This window comes from Pseudophryne corroboree, chromosome 3 (assembly GCF_028390025.1).
Source record: "Pseudophryne corroboree isolate aPseCor3 chromosome 3, aPseCor3.hap2, whole genome shotgun sequence".
In the NCBI taxonomy this organism is placed as follows: Eukaryota; Metazoa; Chordata; class Amphibia; order Anura; family Myobatrachidae; genus Pseudophryne; species Pseudophryne corroboree.
Window position 1 is genome coordinate 387696592 of NC_086446.1, and position 19172 is coordinate 387715763.

Below are 19172 nucleotides of genomic sequence, written 5' to 3' on the forward strand. Positions count from 1 at the left end.
CAGGCGCGTCGTGATGACGTCATTTGAAGGAGCGGGGCACGCGGGCGGGCGGTGTCGTGAACCGACAGGGGGAGGTATAAAGGTATGTCTTGTATTGTATTGGTGATGCCTTGACGAAAATGTTGACTATATAACATTGAAACGTTGGCCACAGAGCTGAGTCTTGTCGTACTTTGCCGTGAGTGCCGCCAAACTTCTTGCTGTGATTGGGGAGCTGTTTTGTTGTCTACGGAGGGCACCGGCATTTACACGTCTGCTATACACGCCAGGGAGGAGTGCCGCTGGACTGTATGTATATATATACATATACACATATATATATATATATATACACATATATATATATATATACACATATATATATACATACATAAATACCCCAATTAGGCTTTATATTACCCTGCAATCAAACGGGTGTGGTATTGAAGGTCGACCACACTTAGGTCGACAGTGTCTAGGTCAACCACTATTGGATTGGTCGACAGTAACTAGTTCGACTGCGATTCTAGGTCAGCAGGGTCTCTAGGTCGACAGGTCAAAAGGTCGACATGAGGTTTTTCATCTTTTTTGGTGTCGTTTTCACCGTACAGTGTCCAGGAACCCAAATTAGTGCACCGCGTCCACACGCCATGCTTCGGGCAAGGTGCCGTGCTGCGCTCGGCACAGGTTACCGTTCCCAATCCCAGTCCACATGGATTTTAAAGTATGAAAAGTAAAAAAAAAAAAGATGTGAAAAACTCATGTCAACCTTTTGACCTGTCGACACAGAACATGTCGACCTAGAGACCCTGTTGGCCTAGAAACCTTGTGGACCTAGTTACTGTCGACCAATAGTGGTCGACCTAGTCACTGTTGACCTAAGTCTTGTCGGCCTAGAGACCGGATACACAATCAAACGGCTACAATAATTATATGGCAAATAGATAAAGAGAGACGATCACCAAACTCATTATTTCTATGTTAGACCTATATAACAGAATGGTAAGGGAGTCACATCTGGGACCCTGCTGTTGGAAAGTACTGTTACTATCCTGGCTAAGCTGTCTGGAGGAGAGATGACCTCACCAGGAGCTCTCCACAGGATGCTGCATCCATTGAACACATTCTCTATCTGGTAACACTCTATGGGGATTAGTTATTTCTACTCTAGGTATGACTTCTGGAACTGCCACTGGGAGAGATTTATAGGCGTTTCTATAATGGGTGCAGTGTGCGCAGAGCACACGGGACCCTGGGTCCAGGGGGGCCCTCGCCACAAACCCTGCACCCATATATTATACTTACCCCTCCGGAGTTCGGCATTGGTGGCCCTGCACTGCAGACACAAATCACTCAGAAAATGTCCGCAGCTAACGGACTAGGGGCCTAATTCAGATCTGTTCGCTCGCTAGCGTTATTCGCTGCGCAGCGATCAGGTAACTACTGCGCATGCACCGCAATGTGCAGGCGCGCCATACGGTTACAAAGCGGATCGTTGTTGTGCACTGGTTCTAGCGAAGAAACCATTCGTTCGCAAGGAGATTGACAGGAAGAGGGCGTTTGTGAGTGGCAACTGACCGTTTTCTGGGAGTGGTTGGAAAAACGCAGGCGTGTCAAAGCGTTTGCAGGGTGGGTGTCTGACGTCAATTCCGGGCTCAAATAGGCTGAAGTGATCGCAGCGGCTGAGTAAGGTCAGAGCTACTCAGAAACTGCACAAGCTGTTTTTGTACAGGGCGGCTGCACATGCGTTCGCACACTTGCACAGCTAAAATACACTCCCTAATAGGCGGGGTCTATCTGTTCGCGCTATCTGGCAGTGCTGCAAAAAATAGATAGCGAGCAAACAGATCTGAATTACGCCCTATAGTCGAAACTGAGCTGCATGCAGAGCCAAGGGAGGGTGACAATGAGCCGTGCATCGCTCATCGTCCGCAGCATACACACTGGACGATATAGTAAACAATGTCACTCAGGAAGCTGAAAAGGAGCAACATCATTTACTTTATCGGCAATTGTATATGCACTTTAAGAGTAAAGGTCCGTACACATTAGACGATGTCGCTCTGTGAGCGACGTCGTCTAATGTTTCCCCCTCCCGGGTCGGCCGGTCGGCAGCCGACTGTACACACTGAGCGATATGACCGCTCATATCGCTCAGTGACGTCACGCCTCCGCCAGCCCTGCATGCAGGTCGTGGACAACAGTCCAGATCCTGCATGCGTGCCCTACCGACAGCGACGATCATTGCCGACCAGCAGGGCCGTGCATCGCTCGTCGCTGGCGGCATGCACATTTGGCGATAAAATGAGCGACGTCGCTCAAGGAGGGGGAAAATGAGCGACGTCGCTCATTTTATTGTTAAGTGTGTATGGACCTTTAGACCAAGAAATTAACATGCTGCAGCAACCTGGCTAACACCACAGCACAGAATTATGTCTCTAAAAGTGCCTATAGTTTCTACTATGGGAAATCACTGCCTAGCGGCTGCAGGGATGTTGCAAGCCCAGCAGGAAGAAATGTTGGGACGCAGAGTTTATTTAACCACCTGAAGGAAGGGAGGGAAACCACAAGAGCTATGGGTCTGGGCCAATTGCTGCACCCAGACAGTCATATGAAGGGCACAGGAGATGGGGCGATAATGCAGACTGAGTGTGTGAGGGGGGGTTGGGGCTGAATCAGAAGGAAAGGCAAAGTGATTTATGTAATGATGATGCTGACTCAGATAAAGATACCAGGAAAGGAGATATAGGTAGATAGAGAGAAGCAAGAGTGCATAAGACACTAAAATAAGAGAACTGTGCAGCCTGAGATAAGAGAGGGTGTGAATATATGCGCTTCAGGAGAAAGGGTGTGAAAACAAGAAATACAAGGGGAACTGTAATTATAGGAGCAGGGTGATTGAGCCGACTTGTAATATTCTAATCACCAACATTAGAATACATATATACCGAATGTGGATAAATGCCAAAAAAACAGAATCTAAAAATATACTGCTGGAAATACTCCTAGTATTTTCCTAAACATTTGGGATCCCAGTGTGTGCACCTACTGCTGTGACATGTTTCTGTGGGACATAATAAGATTTAGCGCTTTCTGAGGGTGAATAGTGCAAAACGTACTATAAAATAAAGAGAATTAAGAAAGAGACAAACATATTTGAAGTTGCTTTTATTTTCTAAACATGGAACATTTATATCCTATTTTTACACTTACTTAAGCAACAGCTAATCCTGCATCAGGCACGTCAAACTCATGGTCCTCCAGCTGTTGTAAAACTACAAGTCCCAGCATGCTTTACCAGCTAATCAGTGGAAGGTATGCTGGGACTTGTAGTTTCACAACAGCTGGAGGGCCATGAGTTTGACATGCCTGTCCTACATGAAAAACTTTACTCAAGACAGTGCACCAAAGGCCTGATTCAAACATGGTCGTAATGCTGACACAGCAGGGAACCTTTTAAGTGATGGCATCACAAGTGTAGCAGACACCAACAAGTGAACAGAGGCGCCCACTGAAGCCATCATAACATGCTCAGCAACTGCTTATGCTGTCGCAACCGCAATGCAGATTGGAGAAACACTGAGTCCCTGAGTGCCTCTATGGCAGTGCGGAATGGCAGCAGAAGCATGTTTTATGTGTACAAGATCACACTCTGAGACACGTTCTGACACCTGCGACTTACAGACACAGTTACCTCCCCCAAACGATCTCTTCCATTCAATCACTCTGCAACGGATTCCTCACAGCAGTGCAAGTAGCACCGCCAAGGTACCTGGGCACGTGCGCACTGCAGTTATGATGCATGTACAGCTTTCCGATAATTGCTCAGTTGCGACACCATCGAAGCTGTGACCACATCCGAATCAGAACCAATGTACACAACTAGCTAATAAGAGTTAATCCAGAGGGTGACATTCGTGAAAGCTGTTGCGGTTAGATGTACTAAATGTACTAAAACCGTTAAATAAAATGTTCCTTTAACCCACAGCAACCAGTTTCCATGTTTTTTCTTTTCCCATCAATGTATACTGCTGTTAAAAACAAAAACAAATCAAAGTAGAATTTTTTTAAACATTAGAGGTAATACTGCCTTTTTGGAATATTTTTTACATTTTAAATTATTCTGTCCTTTAAACGTGCAACAGGTAATCCTATTTTGGTTAGACATAAATTTGTTAGAAGCAATTTACCCTAGGACCAGCTGAATCTGTGTAACTTTGACAGAAGAAATCAGTGCATAGCATATGTTTTTAGATCAGCACAAACTTATAGAGAAACCTACTTGTCTATACCGCGATATGGGGAAACCGTCCCCAAAACAATATAATAAATATACAAATATTGCTGTACATAATCCTTTGCTGCTGAGCCGGTGGGAAAATAGGGAGCCGTTCTAATCAGAGCAAGACCTCGGACCTAAAAATAAACTTGTTTACGTAAATCCAGCAGCCAAAGAATTTGGAAAATGGTCCGAAAAGGCCTAGGGAGGGAGGGGCGCAGAAAGAAGTCCGGGCAAGAAAAACTGGCAATATGTGACTGCAAATTTAACATTTTGCTTGCCAAGGAGTACAGAGCTACATTATTATATAGTAGCCACATATGGCTCAATGATTCACTTTTTATTTGTAATTGGAAAAAGAAAAAGATAGAATGAAAAATAAAAAAGACTGGAGAGAGAATGGCTTTGCTGAGACTATTGGTAATGAATAAAAAGGAAGGAGAAAGAAAACTGTGCAGAGGAAAAAGAGACACTTATGCAAGAGGAGGAAATGCTTGCTGTCTCTGTACTGTTTATTAACCTTGCCATTCTCTCAGTGATTCTCTCCAGATGAATCTCAAACACACATATAGAGGTATATGCAATAGCGGGCGAATCGGCAAAAAAGGCGAATTCCGGGCCGTTTTCGCCTCCAAAAATCAATTCGCCTATGCAGTGCAGTCATTTTTCGCAAAAAAACGGCCCGTCAAAATTCGCCTTTTTTCAATTCGCGTTTTTCCGAATTCGCCTTTTCTGCAATGGTACAGATGCTGCAATTCGCCTCCAGCATATTCAATTCAAGTTTGGAAATTCGCCTGCAGTGCTTTTAGACAGCAAATTCGCGATTTTCCATCCGCCACACTTTGGAGGGTGAAAACCAATAAAAAAAATTTAAACATGTTTTTTTTTGTGTTTTTTTTTTTGGGAATAGTAGATCTATTTATATTAGAAGGGATTAGGTTTTTTTTTTTTTTTTGGGGGAGGCACAAATATTATTTATATATTTTTTAAAATAATATTTTTTTTTTTTTATTGCTGGAACGTAAAATCAGAAAAAAAAATGGCGTGAGGTCCCCCCTCCAAAGCATAACCAGCCTCGGGCTCATTGAGCTGGTCCTGGTTCTAAAAATGCAGGGGAAAAATCGGGCAGGGATCCCCCGTATTTTTAAAACCAGCACCGGGCTCTGCGCCTGATGCTGGTGCCAAAAATACGGGGGACAAAACGAGTAGGGGTCCCCCGTATTTTTAACACCAGCACCGGGCTCCACTAGCTGGACAGATAATGCCACAGCCGGGGGTCACTTTTATGCCGTGCCCTGCGGCCGTGGCATTAAATATCCAACTAGTCACCCCTGGCCGGGGTACCCTGGGGGAGTGGGGACCCCTTCAATCAAGGGGTCCCCCCCCCCAGCCACCCAAGGGCCAGGGGTGAAGCCCGAGGCTGTCCCCCCCCATCCAATGGGCTGCGGATGGGAGGGCTGATAGCCTTTGTTGTAAAAAAAAGATATTGTTTTTTCCATTAGTACTACAAGTCCCAGCAAGCCTCCCCCGCAAGCTGGTACTTGGAGAACCACAAGTACCAGCATGCGGGAGAAAAACGGGCCCGCTGGTACGTGTAGTACTACTGAAAAAAAAATACCCAAATAAAAACAGGACACAGACACCGTCGACAGTAAAACTTTATTACACACTGCCGACACACACATACTTACCTATGTTCACACGCCGACATCGGTCCTCTTCTCCATGTAGAATCCCGGGGTACCTGAAAATAAAAGATCAATATACTCACCTCAACAGGCTCCAGAGATAAATCCACGTACTTGGCAAAAAAAGAAAGCGCATTTACCCGCTCCATAACGGACTGAAAGGTGTCCCATGTTGACACATGGGTCACCTTTCCACGATTAAGATCTGACAGTGACAGTTGTCACTGACAGGTCTCTAAGCCAATCAGGAAGCGCAAATTCGTTGCGCTCACCTGATTGGCTGATCGCTGTGACAGCGCCTTGCAAAGCCGCTCCATTATATTCAATGGTGGGAACTTAGCGGCTAGCGGTGAGGTCACCCGCCGGTCAGCGGTGACCGGCGGGTGACCCCACCGCTAGCCGCTAAGTTCCCACCATTGAAAGTAATGGAGCGGCTTTGCAAGGCGCTGTCAGAATACAGACGGCGTCCAGCCAATCAGCTGAGCGCCACGGAAGTAGCGCTTCCTGATTGGCTGAAGGGACATCAGTGACAAGAGTCACGTGATGTCCCGGCATTCGGGAGAAAGTAGTGTAATGTGAAAACATTACACTCCTTTCTAGTACGTATGGCTCGCTGATCGTTTTTTATTTTGCCAAGTACGTGGATTTACCACTGGACCTGGACCTCTGGACGGACGCTGGAAGGTGAGTATAATTTTTTGACAGGTACCCTCGGATCGTCGGAGATCGTTGCAGTCGGCGTGTCAACATAGGTAAGTATGTGTGTGTCGACGTATGAAATAAAGTTTTACTATCAAGGTGTCTGTGTCCTGTTTTTATTTGGGTATTTTTTTTTCAGTAGTACTACAGGTACCAGCGGGCCCGTTTTTCTCCCGCATGCTGGTACTTGTGGTTCTCCAAGTACCAGCTTGCAGGGGAGGCTTGCTGGGACTTGTAGTACTAATGGAAAAAACAATATCTTTTTTTTTTACACAAAAAGGCTATCAGCCCTCCCATCCGCAGCCCATTGGATGGGGGGGGAGAGCCTCGGGCTTCACCCCTGGCCCTTGGGTGGCTGGGGGGGGGGGACCCCTTGATTGAAGGGGTCCCCACTCCCCCAGGGTACCCCGGCCAGGGGTGACTAGTTGGATATTTGATGCCACGGCCGCAGGGCACTATATAAAAGTGACCCCCGGCTGTGGCATTATCTGTCCAGCTAGTGGAGCCCGATGCTGGTGTTAAAAATACGGGGGACCCCTACTCGTTTTGTCCCCCGTATTTTTGGCACCAGCATCAGGTGCAGAGCCCGGTGCTGGTTTTAAAAATACGGGGGATCCCCTGTCATTTTTTTCCCCGCATTTTTAGAACCAGGACCAGCTCAATGAGCCCGAGGCTGGTTATGCTTTGGAGGGGGGACCCCACGCCATTTTTTTCCATGATTTTACCGTTCCTAGCTATTGGGCAGGAAGGCGAATTCAGCACGCCCACTGCTCGCCGATTGGCCTGGATCCGCCTGCGGGAGGGGCGAATCAGTTTTACATTGAATATAGTGAAACCAGCGTCCCGGCGACAGGGCTGCAGCTGGCGATAGCGGGCGAATCACACAGAGGCGGATCTAATGCCGCGATTCGCCCGCTATTGCATATACCCCATAGAATACTGCTGAACCCTGCTGGGTCATATCTGCAGCATATAAGGGATGTTTTATTGTTTCACCTACAGAGGAATACTACAATCAGGGAGAATTTCCATTCCAGCTCATCGTAGCTTTACCTATCTCACACAATCTATTATTATGGTCATCATACATAACAGCTGCAAGAACACAGTTAATCCTATTCTTACTGTATGAGTGTTTGTTGCAGGCCATGCAGACAGCAGATTCCTATCATGCTACATAACATATGATTTAAGAAAGCTGCAGCCTAGGTCCTGTTATTTCAGATGTAAAATGGCCATACACAAGGGCCAACAGGAGTGATCTCACCACCGCATTTCACATTATGCTGGTAATGAATCAAACAATCATAATTAGATTATTAAAAGGAATCTCTGCCATTTTTTGGGCTACACAAGCTGTGACACTGCCTCTGCTGTCTAATAGTGGCTGTGACAATACAGAACAAGGTTTGGCTATTAAATAATTTGACTGATGCTATAAATTTACGTTTAATTATATTAAGTACATTTTAACTCCATTCCCCTTCTGTGTACTCCCCTTCTGCATCCACACACCACTGCATTCTTATTTAACATTGGTAAAAGCCGTGCTGTAGCTCATTATCTGTCAGCTGCCTCAACAGCTCCGTCGTTTTCTTCTTTACCTCAGTAACTGATGCAAACCGGTTTCCCTTGAGTACAGATTTGACTTTAGGGAAAAGAAAGAAATCACACGGTGCTAGGTCTTGCGAGCATAGAGGGTGTTTGAGCACTGCAATCTGTACCTTGTCCAAAAACTGCTTCACAGAGAGAGCTATGTGCAGTGGCTCCGAGAAAGGGGGGGGGGGGGGCTACTCTGTACCTGGGCCCGAACCTGTTGGAGGGGCCCAACGCAGGCTGGGGCACCATTGCCCATCCCCTTCCCTCTCTGTAGACAGCGGCACTTGGACACACTGCTGTGTGCTACGCTGGAGAGAGAGGCAGCTGTGTGAGGTGCGTGAGGGAAGGGTGGGGTGAGCGATCGCATCTCTTGCCACCCATCAGTCCTCAGGCCGGTGCATTCCTGTGCAGCGAGCAAACAATACTATTTTTGACATTTCCTAAGGAGGGGGCCTGGCCACACCTCCCTGCATTGGCCACGCCCCCTCTCAGTACCTGGGCCTGGCACAGCTGTTGGTGCCTCTGGCTGTGTCGGCTGCTGTGTTGTCCTGATGGAGGATGAAACCATTTTTTCCACAACTTTGGCCTCTTTCTTCTGATGCTTTCCCACAAAATTTCTAGAACATTTTGGTAGTGATGTTGATTGACTGTTATGCCTTCGGGTGGTCTTCAGTTTGCCGGCGGCCGGGCTCCCGACGACCAGCGTATCGGCGCCGGAATCTCGACCGCTGGCATACCGACAGCTTTTCTCCCTCTTGGGGGTCCACGACCCCCCTGGAGGGAGAATATATAGCGTGGCGCACGTAGCGTGCCACCGTGCCTGCAGCGTGCGAGCGCAGCAAGCCCGCAAGGGGCTCATTTGCGCTCGCCCAGCTGTCAGTATGCCGGCGGTCGGGATTCCAGCGCCGGTATGCTGGCCGCCAGGAGCCCGACCGCCGGCATAACATACTACACCCATGCAGAAGGCCAAAAGTCTGCCAAAATAACACCCTCGATATAAAGAAAATAATTAACATGGCTTTGAATTTGGATTTGCTTTGAGGTGCTTTCTTCTTTCTTGGTGATGATGGCGTTTTCCAGCGCATGGACTGGCATTTTGTCTCAGGATCGCACTGGAAGTTCCATGTTTCATCACAGGTAATAACTTTTTCTTTAAAAAATTCAAATCCACTTGAATTGGTTCCAAAATGTTTACTATTTCTGCTTTCATTCGGCGTTGACAGTCAATTCAAACAATTTTCAAAATGTTTTCCACATTTGTTTGTTTTTTGATGTGCAAGGCCTTTGGGGCTGTTCATCAGTTTCGACATCCTCACGACCATCACTAAATCTGCCCTGTAAGCCTTGGAGACGGGGGAGAGCCGCGGGCAGATGGGGGAGAGCAGCGCTACAGCAGTTATATAGCCGCTGCTCTCCCCCGTCTGCCCGCGGCTCTCCCCGTCTAAGCTCCCAAATCTCAATTCAACTGTTTTTAAAGTCGAATTGAGAATGCATTGAATAGCCCAGGTCGGATCCATTCCGACAAATGAATGTCGGAATGGCTCCGACTTCAATTGAATATACCCCTATGTGTAGTGAGACTGTACATACATGTGCCTCTCCAGCACTAAAATGTCCAATGTTATAATATGACTAATAGCTGGAGAAGCTTGTTCTCCTGTTTTAGAATCCCATTCCGTTTAAATGTAACTCACTGATTTCTAGTAAATGTAGCTAAGCCTATTGAAATCCCATGAGTTGCGTCAACTCCTTGCTGGAAAATGGCTTCTTCTTAGGTGAACACCCAGTCCTCATATTAGATACCTTAGTATAAGTTTGTGTTGGGAGTAAAAGCAAAAAAGAGGAAAGTTATTTGGAATCTTGGCAAAATCAGGCTGTACTGAAGATGCGAGGGCAGTAACACGTGCAGAAAGCTTTATATTTGAGACTGAAGTGTCCAAATTTAAATATTCATTGATGTAAAAATACAGCTGTACAGCATTTGTGGGCTGCATGCAAAATCAGACAGTATTTGCCCTGCATGCAAAAATAATAAACGTATTTGCACGTTTTGCATTGCAACATGGTTTGTCCACAGAGGCGGATTGGCCATAGGGCTTACAGGGAAGATTCCCGGTGGGCCGACGCACCCGCGGGGCCTGTTTTGTTTGAGGACACGTGGTCCTATTTATAGATATAATGAATAAGATGCTAAATAATTTGCATATATGAAAATTACTTTGCCACTTAGCCTGTAATTGCAGATGATCTAGTGTATGCTCTGCCTGCTTGGCTGACATATAAGATTGAGTGAATAGTGATTGGGATACGGTTGGTGTAATAAGCAAGAAAATATATCTTTCTAAAGAATTATAGGGGTATATGCAATTGCGGTCGAATTCCCGAAATTGTCGAAAAACTGGACTTTTTCGCCCCAAAAAAAAAAATCGACAATGCAATTCAGTACTTTCCGTCAAAAAAACGGACTTTCAAAATTCGACTTTTTCAAATTCGACATTTGTCAAATTCGACATTTCTGCAATGGTACAAATGCAGCAATTCGCCAAAAGTATATTCAATTGAAGTTTGGAAATTCGACAACAGTGCTTTTAGACAGTAAATTTGTCATTTTCAATCCGCCACACTTTGGTGGGGGAATCTAATAAAAAAAAATTAAAACACGTTTTTTTTTGGTGTTTTTTTTTATTGGTAATAGCATATCTATTTATATTAGAAGGGATTAGGTAATTGGTTTGTCTATTTTGGAGGCACAAGTATTATTTATATATTTGTAAAAATATTATTTATTTATTTTAAATGGAATGGTAAAATCCCGAAAAAAAAAATGGCGTGGGGTCCCCCCTCCAAAGCATAACCAGCCGGTCCTGGTTCTAAAAATCTGGGGGGGGGGGGGGATGACAGGGGATCCCCCGTATTTTTAAACCAGCACCGGGCTCTGCGCCTGGTGCAAAAAATACGGGGGACAAAAAGCGTAGGGGTCCCCCGTATTTTTTACACCAGCATCGGGCTCCACTAGCTGGACAGATAATGCCACAGCCGGGAGTCACTTTTATACAGCGCCCTGCGGCCGTGGCATTAAATACCCAACTAGTCACCCCTGGCCGCGGTACCCTGGGGGAGTGGGGACCCCTTCAATCAAGGGGTCCCCCCCCCAGCCACCCAAGGGCCAGGGGTGAAGCCCGGGGCTGTCCCCCCCCATCCAAGGGCTGCGGATGGGGTCTGATAGCCTTGAGAAATTTGAAAGAATATTGTTTTTTCCAGTAGTACTACAAGTCCCAGCAAGCCTCCCCCGCAAGCTGGTACTTGGAGAACCACAAGTACCAGCATGCGGGAGAAAAACGGGCCCGCTGGTACCTGTAGTTCTACTGAAAAAAAATACCCAGATAAAAACAGGACACGCACACCGTGATAGTAAAACTTTATTACACACATGTCGACACACACATACTTACCTATATTCACACGCCGACCTCTGTCCACTTGTCCAAGTAGAATCCACGTGTACCTGTGAATAAAATTATACTCACCTCAATCCAGTGTCCAGATTATAATCCTCGTACTGGGCAAAACAACAAAACGAACACCCGGACCAAACGGACTGAAAGGGGTCCCATGTTTACACATGGGACCCCTTTCCACGAATGCCGGGACCCCACGTGACTGCTGTCACAGAAGGTCCCTTCAGCCAATCAGGAAGCGCTACTTCGTGGCACTCTCCTGATTGGCTGTATGCGCGTCTGCTGTCAGACAGCGCATCGCACAGCTCCCTCCATTAGTTTCAACGGTGGGAACTTTGCGGGTAGCGGTGGGGTTACCCAAAGTCAGCGCTGACGCAAAGTTCCCACCATTGAATATAATGGAGAGGCTTTGCGATGCGCTGTCTGACAGCTAAGACGCGCATACAGCCAATCAGCAGAGTGCCAGGACGTTGCGCTCGCTGATTGGCTGAAGAGACCTTTCTGTGACAGCAGTCACGGGGGGGTCTCTGCATTCGGGGAAAGGGGTCCCATGTGTAAACATGGGACCCCTTTCAGTCCGTTTGGTTCGGGTGTTCGTTTTTTGTTTTTTTTTTGCCAAGTACGAGGATTATTTTAAAAGATCCGGACACTGGATTGAAATGAGTATCATTTTTTTCACAGGTACCCCGGATTCTTCAGTGACGAGGGGGGCGTGGCAGTCGGCGGGTCAACATAGGTAAGTATGTATGTGTCGGCATGTATAAAATAAAGTTTTACTTTCACGGTGTGTGTCTCCTGTTTTTATTTGGGTATTTTTTTCCAGTAGAACTACAGGTACCAGCGGGCCCATTTTTCTCCCGCATGCTGGTACTTGTGGTTCTCCAAGTACCAGCTTGCGGGGGAGGCTTGCTGGGACTTGTAGTACTACTGGAAAAAACAATATTCTTTCAAATTTCTCAAGGCTATCAGCCCCCCATCCGCAGCCCTTGGATATTTAATGCCACGGCCGCAGGGCGCTGTATAAAAGTGACCCCCGGCTGTGGCATTATCTGTCCAGCTAGTGGAGCCCGATGCTGGTGTAAAAAATACGGGGGACCCCTACTCTTTTTGTCCCCCGTATTTTTTGCACCAGGCGCAGAGCCCGGTGCTGGTTTTAAAAATACGGGGGATCCCCTGTCATTTTTCCCCCCGGATTTTTAGCACCAGGACCGGCTCGAAGAGCCCGAGGCTGGTTATGCTTTGGAGGGGGGACCCCACGCAATTTTTTTTCGGGTTTTTTACCGTTTTTTCCCGTTTTTAAAAAATCGGATCAAAATCCGTCAAATCGGCCGTTTTTCGACAGCGGGACTGTCGAATCCGTTTTTTATTGAATATGGTAAATTTCGGCACCCACTTGCCGGAATTTGACGGTCGAATTGTGTCGAATTAAAAAACGGGCGAAAAATTGCCGCGATTCGCCGCTAATTGCATATACCCCATATAGTTTCCTCAATTCTAAAGGTGTATCATATAATGTGCTCATAATATTTAATTTTATTTCCTTTTAACCTCCACCTTGATGCTAGACATGCCCACTATCTGGAAAGTCTTGGGGGGAGGGTGCTGCTGCCATGGCCCATGGCTAGACCTTACACCTCTGGTGCTGCCCATGTGGGGCCACTAGTACAAATTTTTTTCCAGGGCCGCTTTTTGTTCCCAATCCGCCCCTGTTTGTCCATATGCAGTTACTTGCTTATTTATTTTTTATTTATTTATTTATTTGTGCTTTACTCCCACTTCTGAATATGGCCCATAGTCCTGGGATTTCAACAGCAAAATTGTGTGTGCCGAGGGTAATAAAGACAGGAAGAATAACAGAAAATGCTGATGGAAATATTTAGTTTAATATGAGACAATCTCCTACACAGACTTGAAGAAGCCATTTTGCTGACTGGAAATAGTTATACCACTTTCCCATGAATATTAGTACAAAGATTCCAAAATTAACTCTAACGTTTTGTGTAAGTCAGAAGCACTTCACAGAGGCGCTTTCTTCCACTTATATCATTCTATGGCAGGGGTGGCCAACCAGACAGCGACAAAGAGCCCAAAAAATCTTTGGGTACTAGGCAGTGGTGCAAGAGTGCGGGTACGGCGTACCCTTAAGAATTTGGCAGTGGGTACGCCGTACCGCCACCCGCACACATTGCAGCGCACCAGTGACTCGCCCGCCATTACTGCCGCCTCACACTTTAGGGAGAGAGGAGAGCGCAGCATGCGCCTCTCCTCTCCTGCCTAAGACAGTCCGGCGGCCGTGGTGTGCACTGAAACGCCGGTTCGTGACCCAATCAGAGCTCGCGGACCGGCAGCCAAGTAGGAGCTGCCGCTGCCAGACCGCGAGCCCTGATTGGCTCACGGACCTGCACCAGATCTAAAATACGGGATGCCGCCGCAGGAGGACACGGAGACCAGACTGAGGGCAGGAGGGGCGCGTGCTGTGCTCTCCTCTCCCCAGCAGCAGAAGACAGTGCTAGCCCCAGGCAGCAGCAACAATGGTGAGTTGCACTGCTTGGGCATATCTTGCACTCTGGGGGCATGTGTATCTGGCAAAGTGGGAGCCTATCTGGCACTCTGGGGGCATGTGTATCTGGCAAAGTAGGAGCATATCTGGTACTGTGGGGGAATATCTGGCACTCTGGGGGCATGTGTATCTGGCAAAGTAGGAGCATATCTGGCACTCTGGGGGCATATCTGGCACTCTGGGGGCATGTATATCTGGCACAGTGGGGCATATCTGGCACTCTGGTGGGAATATCTGGCACTGAAGGGGCATATCTGGCACTCTGGGGGCATGTGTATATGGCAAAATGGGGGCATATCTGGAGTGTTTGGGCATGTCTGGCACTGTGGGGGCATGTCTGGCACTGTGGTGCATACATGTATCTGGCACTGTGGGGGCATATCTGGCATATGTGTATCTGGCACTGTGGGGGCATATCTGGCATATGTGTATCTGCCACTGTGGGGGCATATCTGGCATTTGTGTATCTGGCACTGTGGGGGCATTTGTGCATCTGGACCGTGGGGCATTTGTGCACCTGGCACGATGTGTATCATGCCCCCATTTTCATTGGCCACGCCCCATGTGGCATTTGGCCACACCCATTTTTTGGGCATGTGGACACAGTACCTATAAGACATTGTTTCTACTTGCACCACTGCCGCTAGGCCACGTCCCTGGTATAAAATATTATATTACACTGAAAAAGCCAGATCCAAAATAAAATATATTGAAAACTGTGGCATGGCCTTGTGCCCACTAGGCCACGCCCTGGTATACAATACATTTTAAAAGCCACATCCACATAAAATACACTGAAAAGCCAGATCCACATAAAATACATTGAAAACCAGATTAACCTAATACACTTCAGTTACCTCATGCCACTGTAGCAGCCCCTCATGTGTCACTCCAGCCCATCAGTACACCCAGCATCCCCCATTTTACCCCCAGAACACACAGCATCCCCCATATTACCCCACAGTACACACCGCACCCCGCATAGTACACACTGGGTCCCATATATTACCCACAGTACAAGCAGCTCCCCTCCCATCTTCCTATTCATAGTACCTGTTGATAATGTCAATTATTATCTTTAAACATGATGCTATATACCAATACCGTGAAGCCGTAATGGCCGCTAGACCACGTGCACGTGCTACGCACTTTGCACGCTATTTGCGCACAGAGTCCTGCACGTGGTACGCACTTGGCGTACGCACGCTGCGCTGTGTGTACGGATTACACACAGCGGGCGCACACACAGTGGTTAACCTTTTAAACCTTGCTAATGAAACACAGTGAGGATATACTTATACTCTAAACCTTAATAACCAAGTACCGAAAAGACGTAACGATTAGAATTTTCTAAGCAATGTGTATGGTGTTAGAACAATCGAGTCACTAAGAAAAGCCCTTAGCAATAAACAGTGAAAACACAAGACCTGGTTTGGATTTAAAACCGCAGCAGTTCCAACACTGCCGTGGATTGTTTAGAGAAAAAGGGGAAACACAGTACAAGTTATACACTACAAACTAACAGGGAAATCTAAACAGAATAACAGAATATACATGAACAATAGCGAACGATCGCAAACAAGAGCGAACAGAATGAGAACACAATGAGAACAAATGGCGAACAAAATGGCTACAGAGAATAATACATACGTGGGGATGATTCGCAAGCGCGTCCTGGATCCAGCCCTCAGCATTCACAGAGAAAGCCTTCAGAGAGAGTGAGTGACTGGACAGGCAATGGTGGTCTTTATATACACAACATAAACTCACAATACAATGGTCCCTACAATCTCATTGTTCATTGGACACAGGAATGTGTCTCCACATTATACCAAAGGTCATAGGTGGATTTGAACAGGTGGGCTGTGTCTTTCTCCAACTGCTCTGGTGGGAGGTATCCTCAGGATTCCCGCCGCATGAGTAATTTACAACAAATACAATTAATGTTCATAAACTACTTTTGTACATAACTATACGCAGGAGCGAGCGATCCTTTCCTAACTAGCACCGGAATGTTACTCATAAAATACCCTACAGCTGGATACTAAACACCACCTCTCAACCTTTGTCTGACCCTTCCTATCATGCAAAGAGGAATCTCTCTGTCCAGGAACAGTTTAAACTAAACATACTTACTGACATTGTCTAGGGGAATATTTACTACAATATACGCTATATGGGTTAAATATGTTATGATCGAGTCGCACGCTAGATGCTTACAAACTCTACCGTAAATGCGCATACGCCGCGCGTGATCACCGGAGCGATCTTACGCAAATTGCGGATATGTGCACTCACGGCAGAGCGTGTGCACGTGCAGCGGGCATGTGCATGAGGGGTTAGTACAAGGCATATGTATCAGGATATTTTTCGACTTTGACACTGTAAATTACAGGAACCAGCAATGTGGTGAGAGGAGGCGGCACAGCCCAGCAATAACTGAGGATTCAGTGCAGGAATCGGCTGGAAGGAGGGGTGGTGGGGGCTGTAGCGTGTGCCCGTAGTGTAGCGAGCCCGCAAGGGGCTCATTTGCGCTCGCCACACTGTCGGTAAGCCGGCGGTCGGGCTCCCAGCGCCGGTATGCTGGTCGCCGGGAGCCCAACCGCCGGCATATCGTATTGGGGCTTTCCCCAATCTACCCCATGACCCTAACCACTTGCTGCAGAGGAGGCTGTCCGGAGCTCCCGGTGGCCGTGCGGCACCCAGCATGCCCACTGGCGCCAGCAGAGCAGGGTCTTAATGCCGCGGAATCCTGAGAGTGCCCAGCAGTAAAGAGCGACTGAATCCGCCAGTGGTGTCAGGAGCGGGAGCAGTGCCGGAGCCGCATCGCGCCGATAAAAGAGCTGCATGCGGCTCGAGAGCCACGGGTTGGCCACCGCTATTCTATGGGGTTCATGTAGTAAAACTCCACTTATTATGGAGAAAAAGCTGCTCCTGCTGCGCCTGCTATGGTTGCGTAGCAGCATGTGGCTACTTGCATATGCGCCGCGGAGGAGAGTGAATGTTACGCTACCCCCTTGGCAGTGACTGCAGAGACACATTCCGTCCTGACTGCACTGTGTGTGACTCGCCTCCCTCCCCCATCCTGAGGCTTATTTTGTCAAAACTTTATTGACAAGCGTCCAAAATGACAAACCGCTCTCTTCCTGCTTCTCCACTGAGCAGATGCATATAACGGCAGCTAGAGGCGACAAAGTCGGCGCTGGAGAAGACATTACATCCCGCCATAAGCTTCCCATGTTTGTCTTTGTTACTACCATGCACATGCAATTAAGGTTACCTGATATTTTGCAACTATTCTTGTTTATTATACTGCACCTAGATTTGTGTTAGAGTTCTGTAACAATTTAAAATATCAGGCCTGCAGGTGGCAGGACATTGGAATGATAACACAACATAGGTGCCAAAATGTGAAAATCATTTCCAGGTTAATCTAACCCATCATTCGCTCCATAGACTTAAATGCTCCATAAACCTGTAATTGAACAATGCTATTCAAAATTCCACTGACACCATATGTCAAGTTCCGACATCAATAAACTGTAATATGCCAGTGCTGTTGTTGTGAACTTGCAGTTTTATTCCTATTCTGGAGGTCACTTACATTTGTTTAACTTGCTTTTAATGCATTGGCTCAAGCAATTAGCATTTTGAAAACTGCAATGCTGCCACAACTCTCTCCTTTGCCAGTAACAAATATATTGGATGACTGAAAAAATACTGCCACCTAGCTAGCCATATATCCCGATGTTTGAAATTTCAGGTTAGAATGCAATAAATAAAATAAATATGGTTAATATACAGTAAATAATAAATACAATAAATAATTCATCTTATTTTTACAGTCAGCAGTGAGAATCGCACAGAGAATTATGTAGTACTCGCTAATTCATTAATGGTTCAAAGGCCAAGCTCTTACCTTTCCAGACCATTGGCTGAACGGACTGGCTGGGTCACACCAACATCTGCAGACCCCTAATAAAAGATAAGAGTAATTCAAATTAGTCAACTCATCACGAGACAAATGTTACATAGTTTTGCAGTTAGGCTGAAACATTAATGACCGTAATCTGTTTAAAATCAAACAGATACTAAGAAAAGTAAAGAACCAGTTCTGCTCTAGCTGCATTTGTGCTGTACATTTTAAATACATGTGGTTGGGTTTTCCTTCTGCCAGATGAAAACCATGAGAAATAAGTTATTGCACACATTTGTCTCAGCGTATCTAGTTTATAACATAAGTGCAGAAAATGTTTTAAGGTAGCGACCAGCGGCGGCACCTACCTTGTTGGAAGAGGAGCCAGGAGGGATGCCGCTGGCGATGCTTGGGCCCCGGCGACTGTGCTATGTGCAGTTTACAGATGCCGGATCCCGACGGTACGCGCATGGGACGGTACTGCACATGCGCAAAACCACAGCTTCTATGGACTGCATCAGCTGCAGCCCATAAGGTGGGTACACACTAGGTGATGTGCTCACCTAGGGGTCTATTCATGAAGCAGTGAAAAGAGTGGAGAAGTGAGCCTGTGGAGAAGTTATCCATGGCAACCAATCAGCTGCTCTGTACAACTGTATAGCATGCAAATGATAAATGTTACTTCAATGCCGATTGGTTGCCATGGGCAACTTCTCAACTGGCTCACTTCTCCACACTTTTCACTGCTTCATGACTAGACCAGCTAGTGTGTACCTCAATGTTTTTAGCTTGTGAAGGTGTTTGAGTTACGCCATGCATGTGTCATACAGACTCACAGTTCAAAGTAACACGCACTGTAGCAGAAATTTATTGGGCATTTCTGTGTGGTGATAGGGAGTTAACAGGAGGAGGTGACGAAACAGACACATGGAGATATTGTATCATATGGGTATGTTGCAGGTGTGTTGCCAATAGAAGTTGCATTCACAAATGC

General features: G+C 46.7%; 1 protein-coding gene across 4 annotated transcripts in view; it reads right to left on the reverse strand.

Moving 5' to 3' along the window:
* The window catches only part of PLEKHH3 (pleckstrin homology, MyTH4 and FERM domain containing H3), a 148362-nt gene that overhangs the window by 31041 nt on the left and 98149 nt on the right, over positions 1–19172 (reverse strand). For 3 of the 4 annotated variants that reach the window (XM_063960035.1, XM_063960034.1, XM_063960036.1), the window contains exon 2: positions 18182–18237. In XM_063960035.1, coding sequence (XP_063816105.1) covers positions 18182–18237 — 56 coding nt within the window. Of the gene's footprint in view, positions 1–6029; positions 6265–18181; positions 18238–19172 lie in introns of those variants that run through there. The other variant, XM_063960037.1, reaches the window with a different exon arrangement.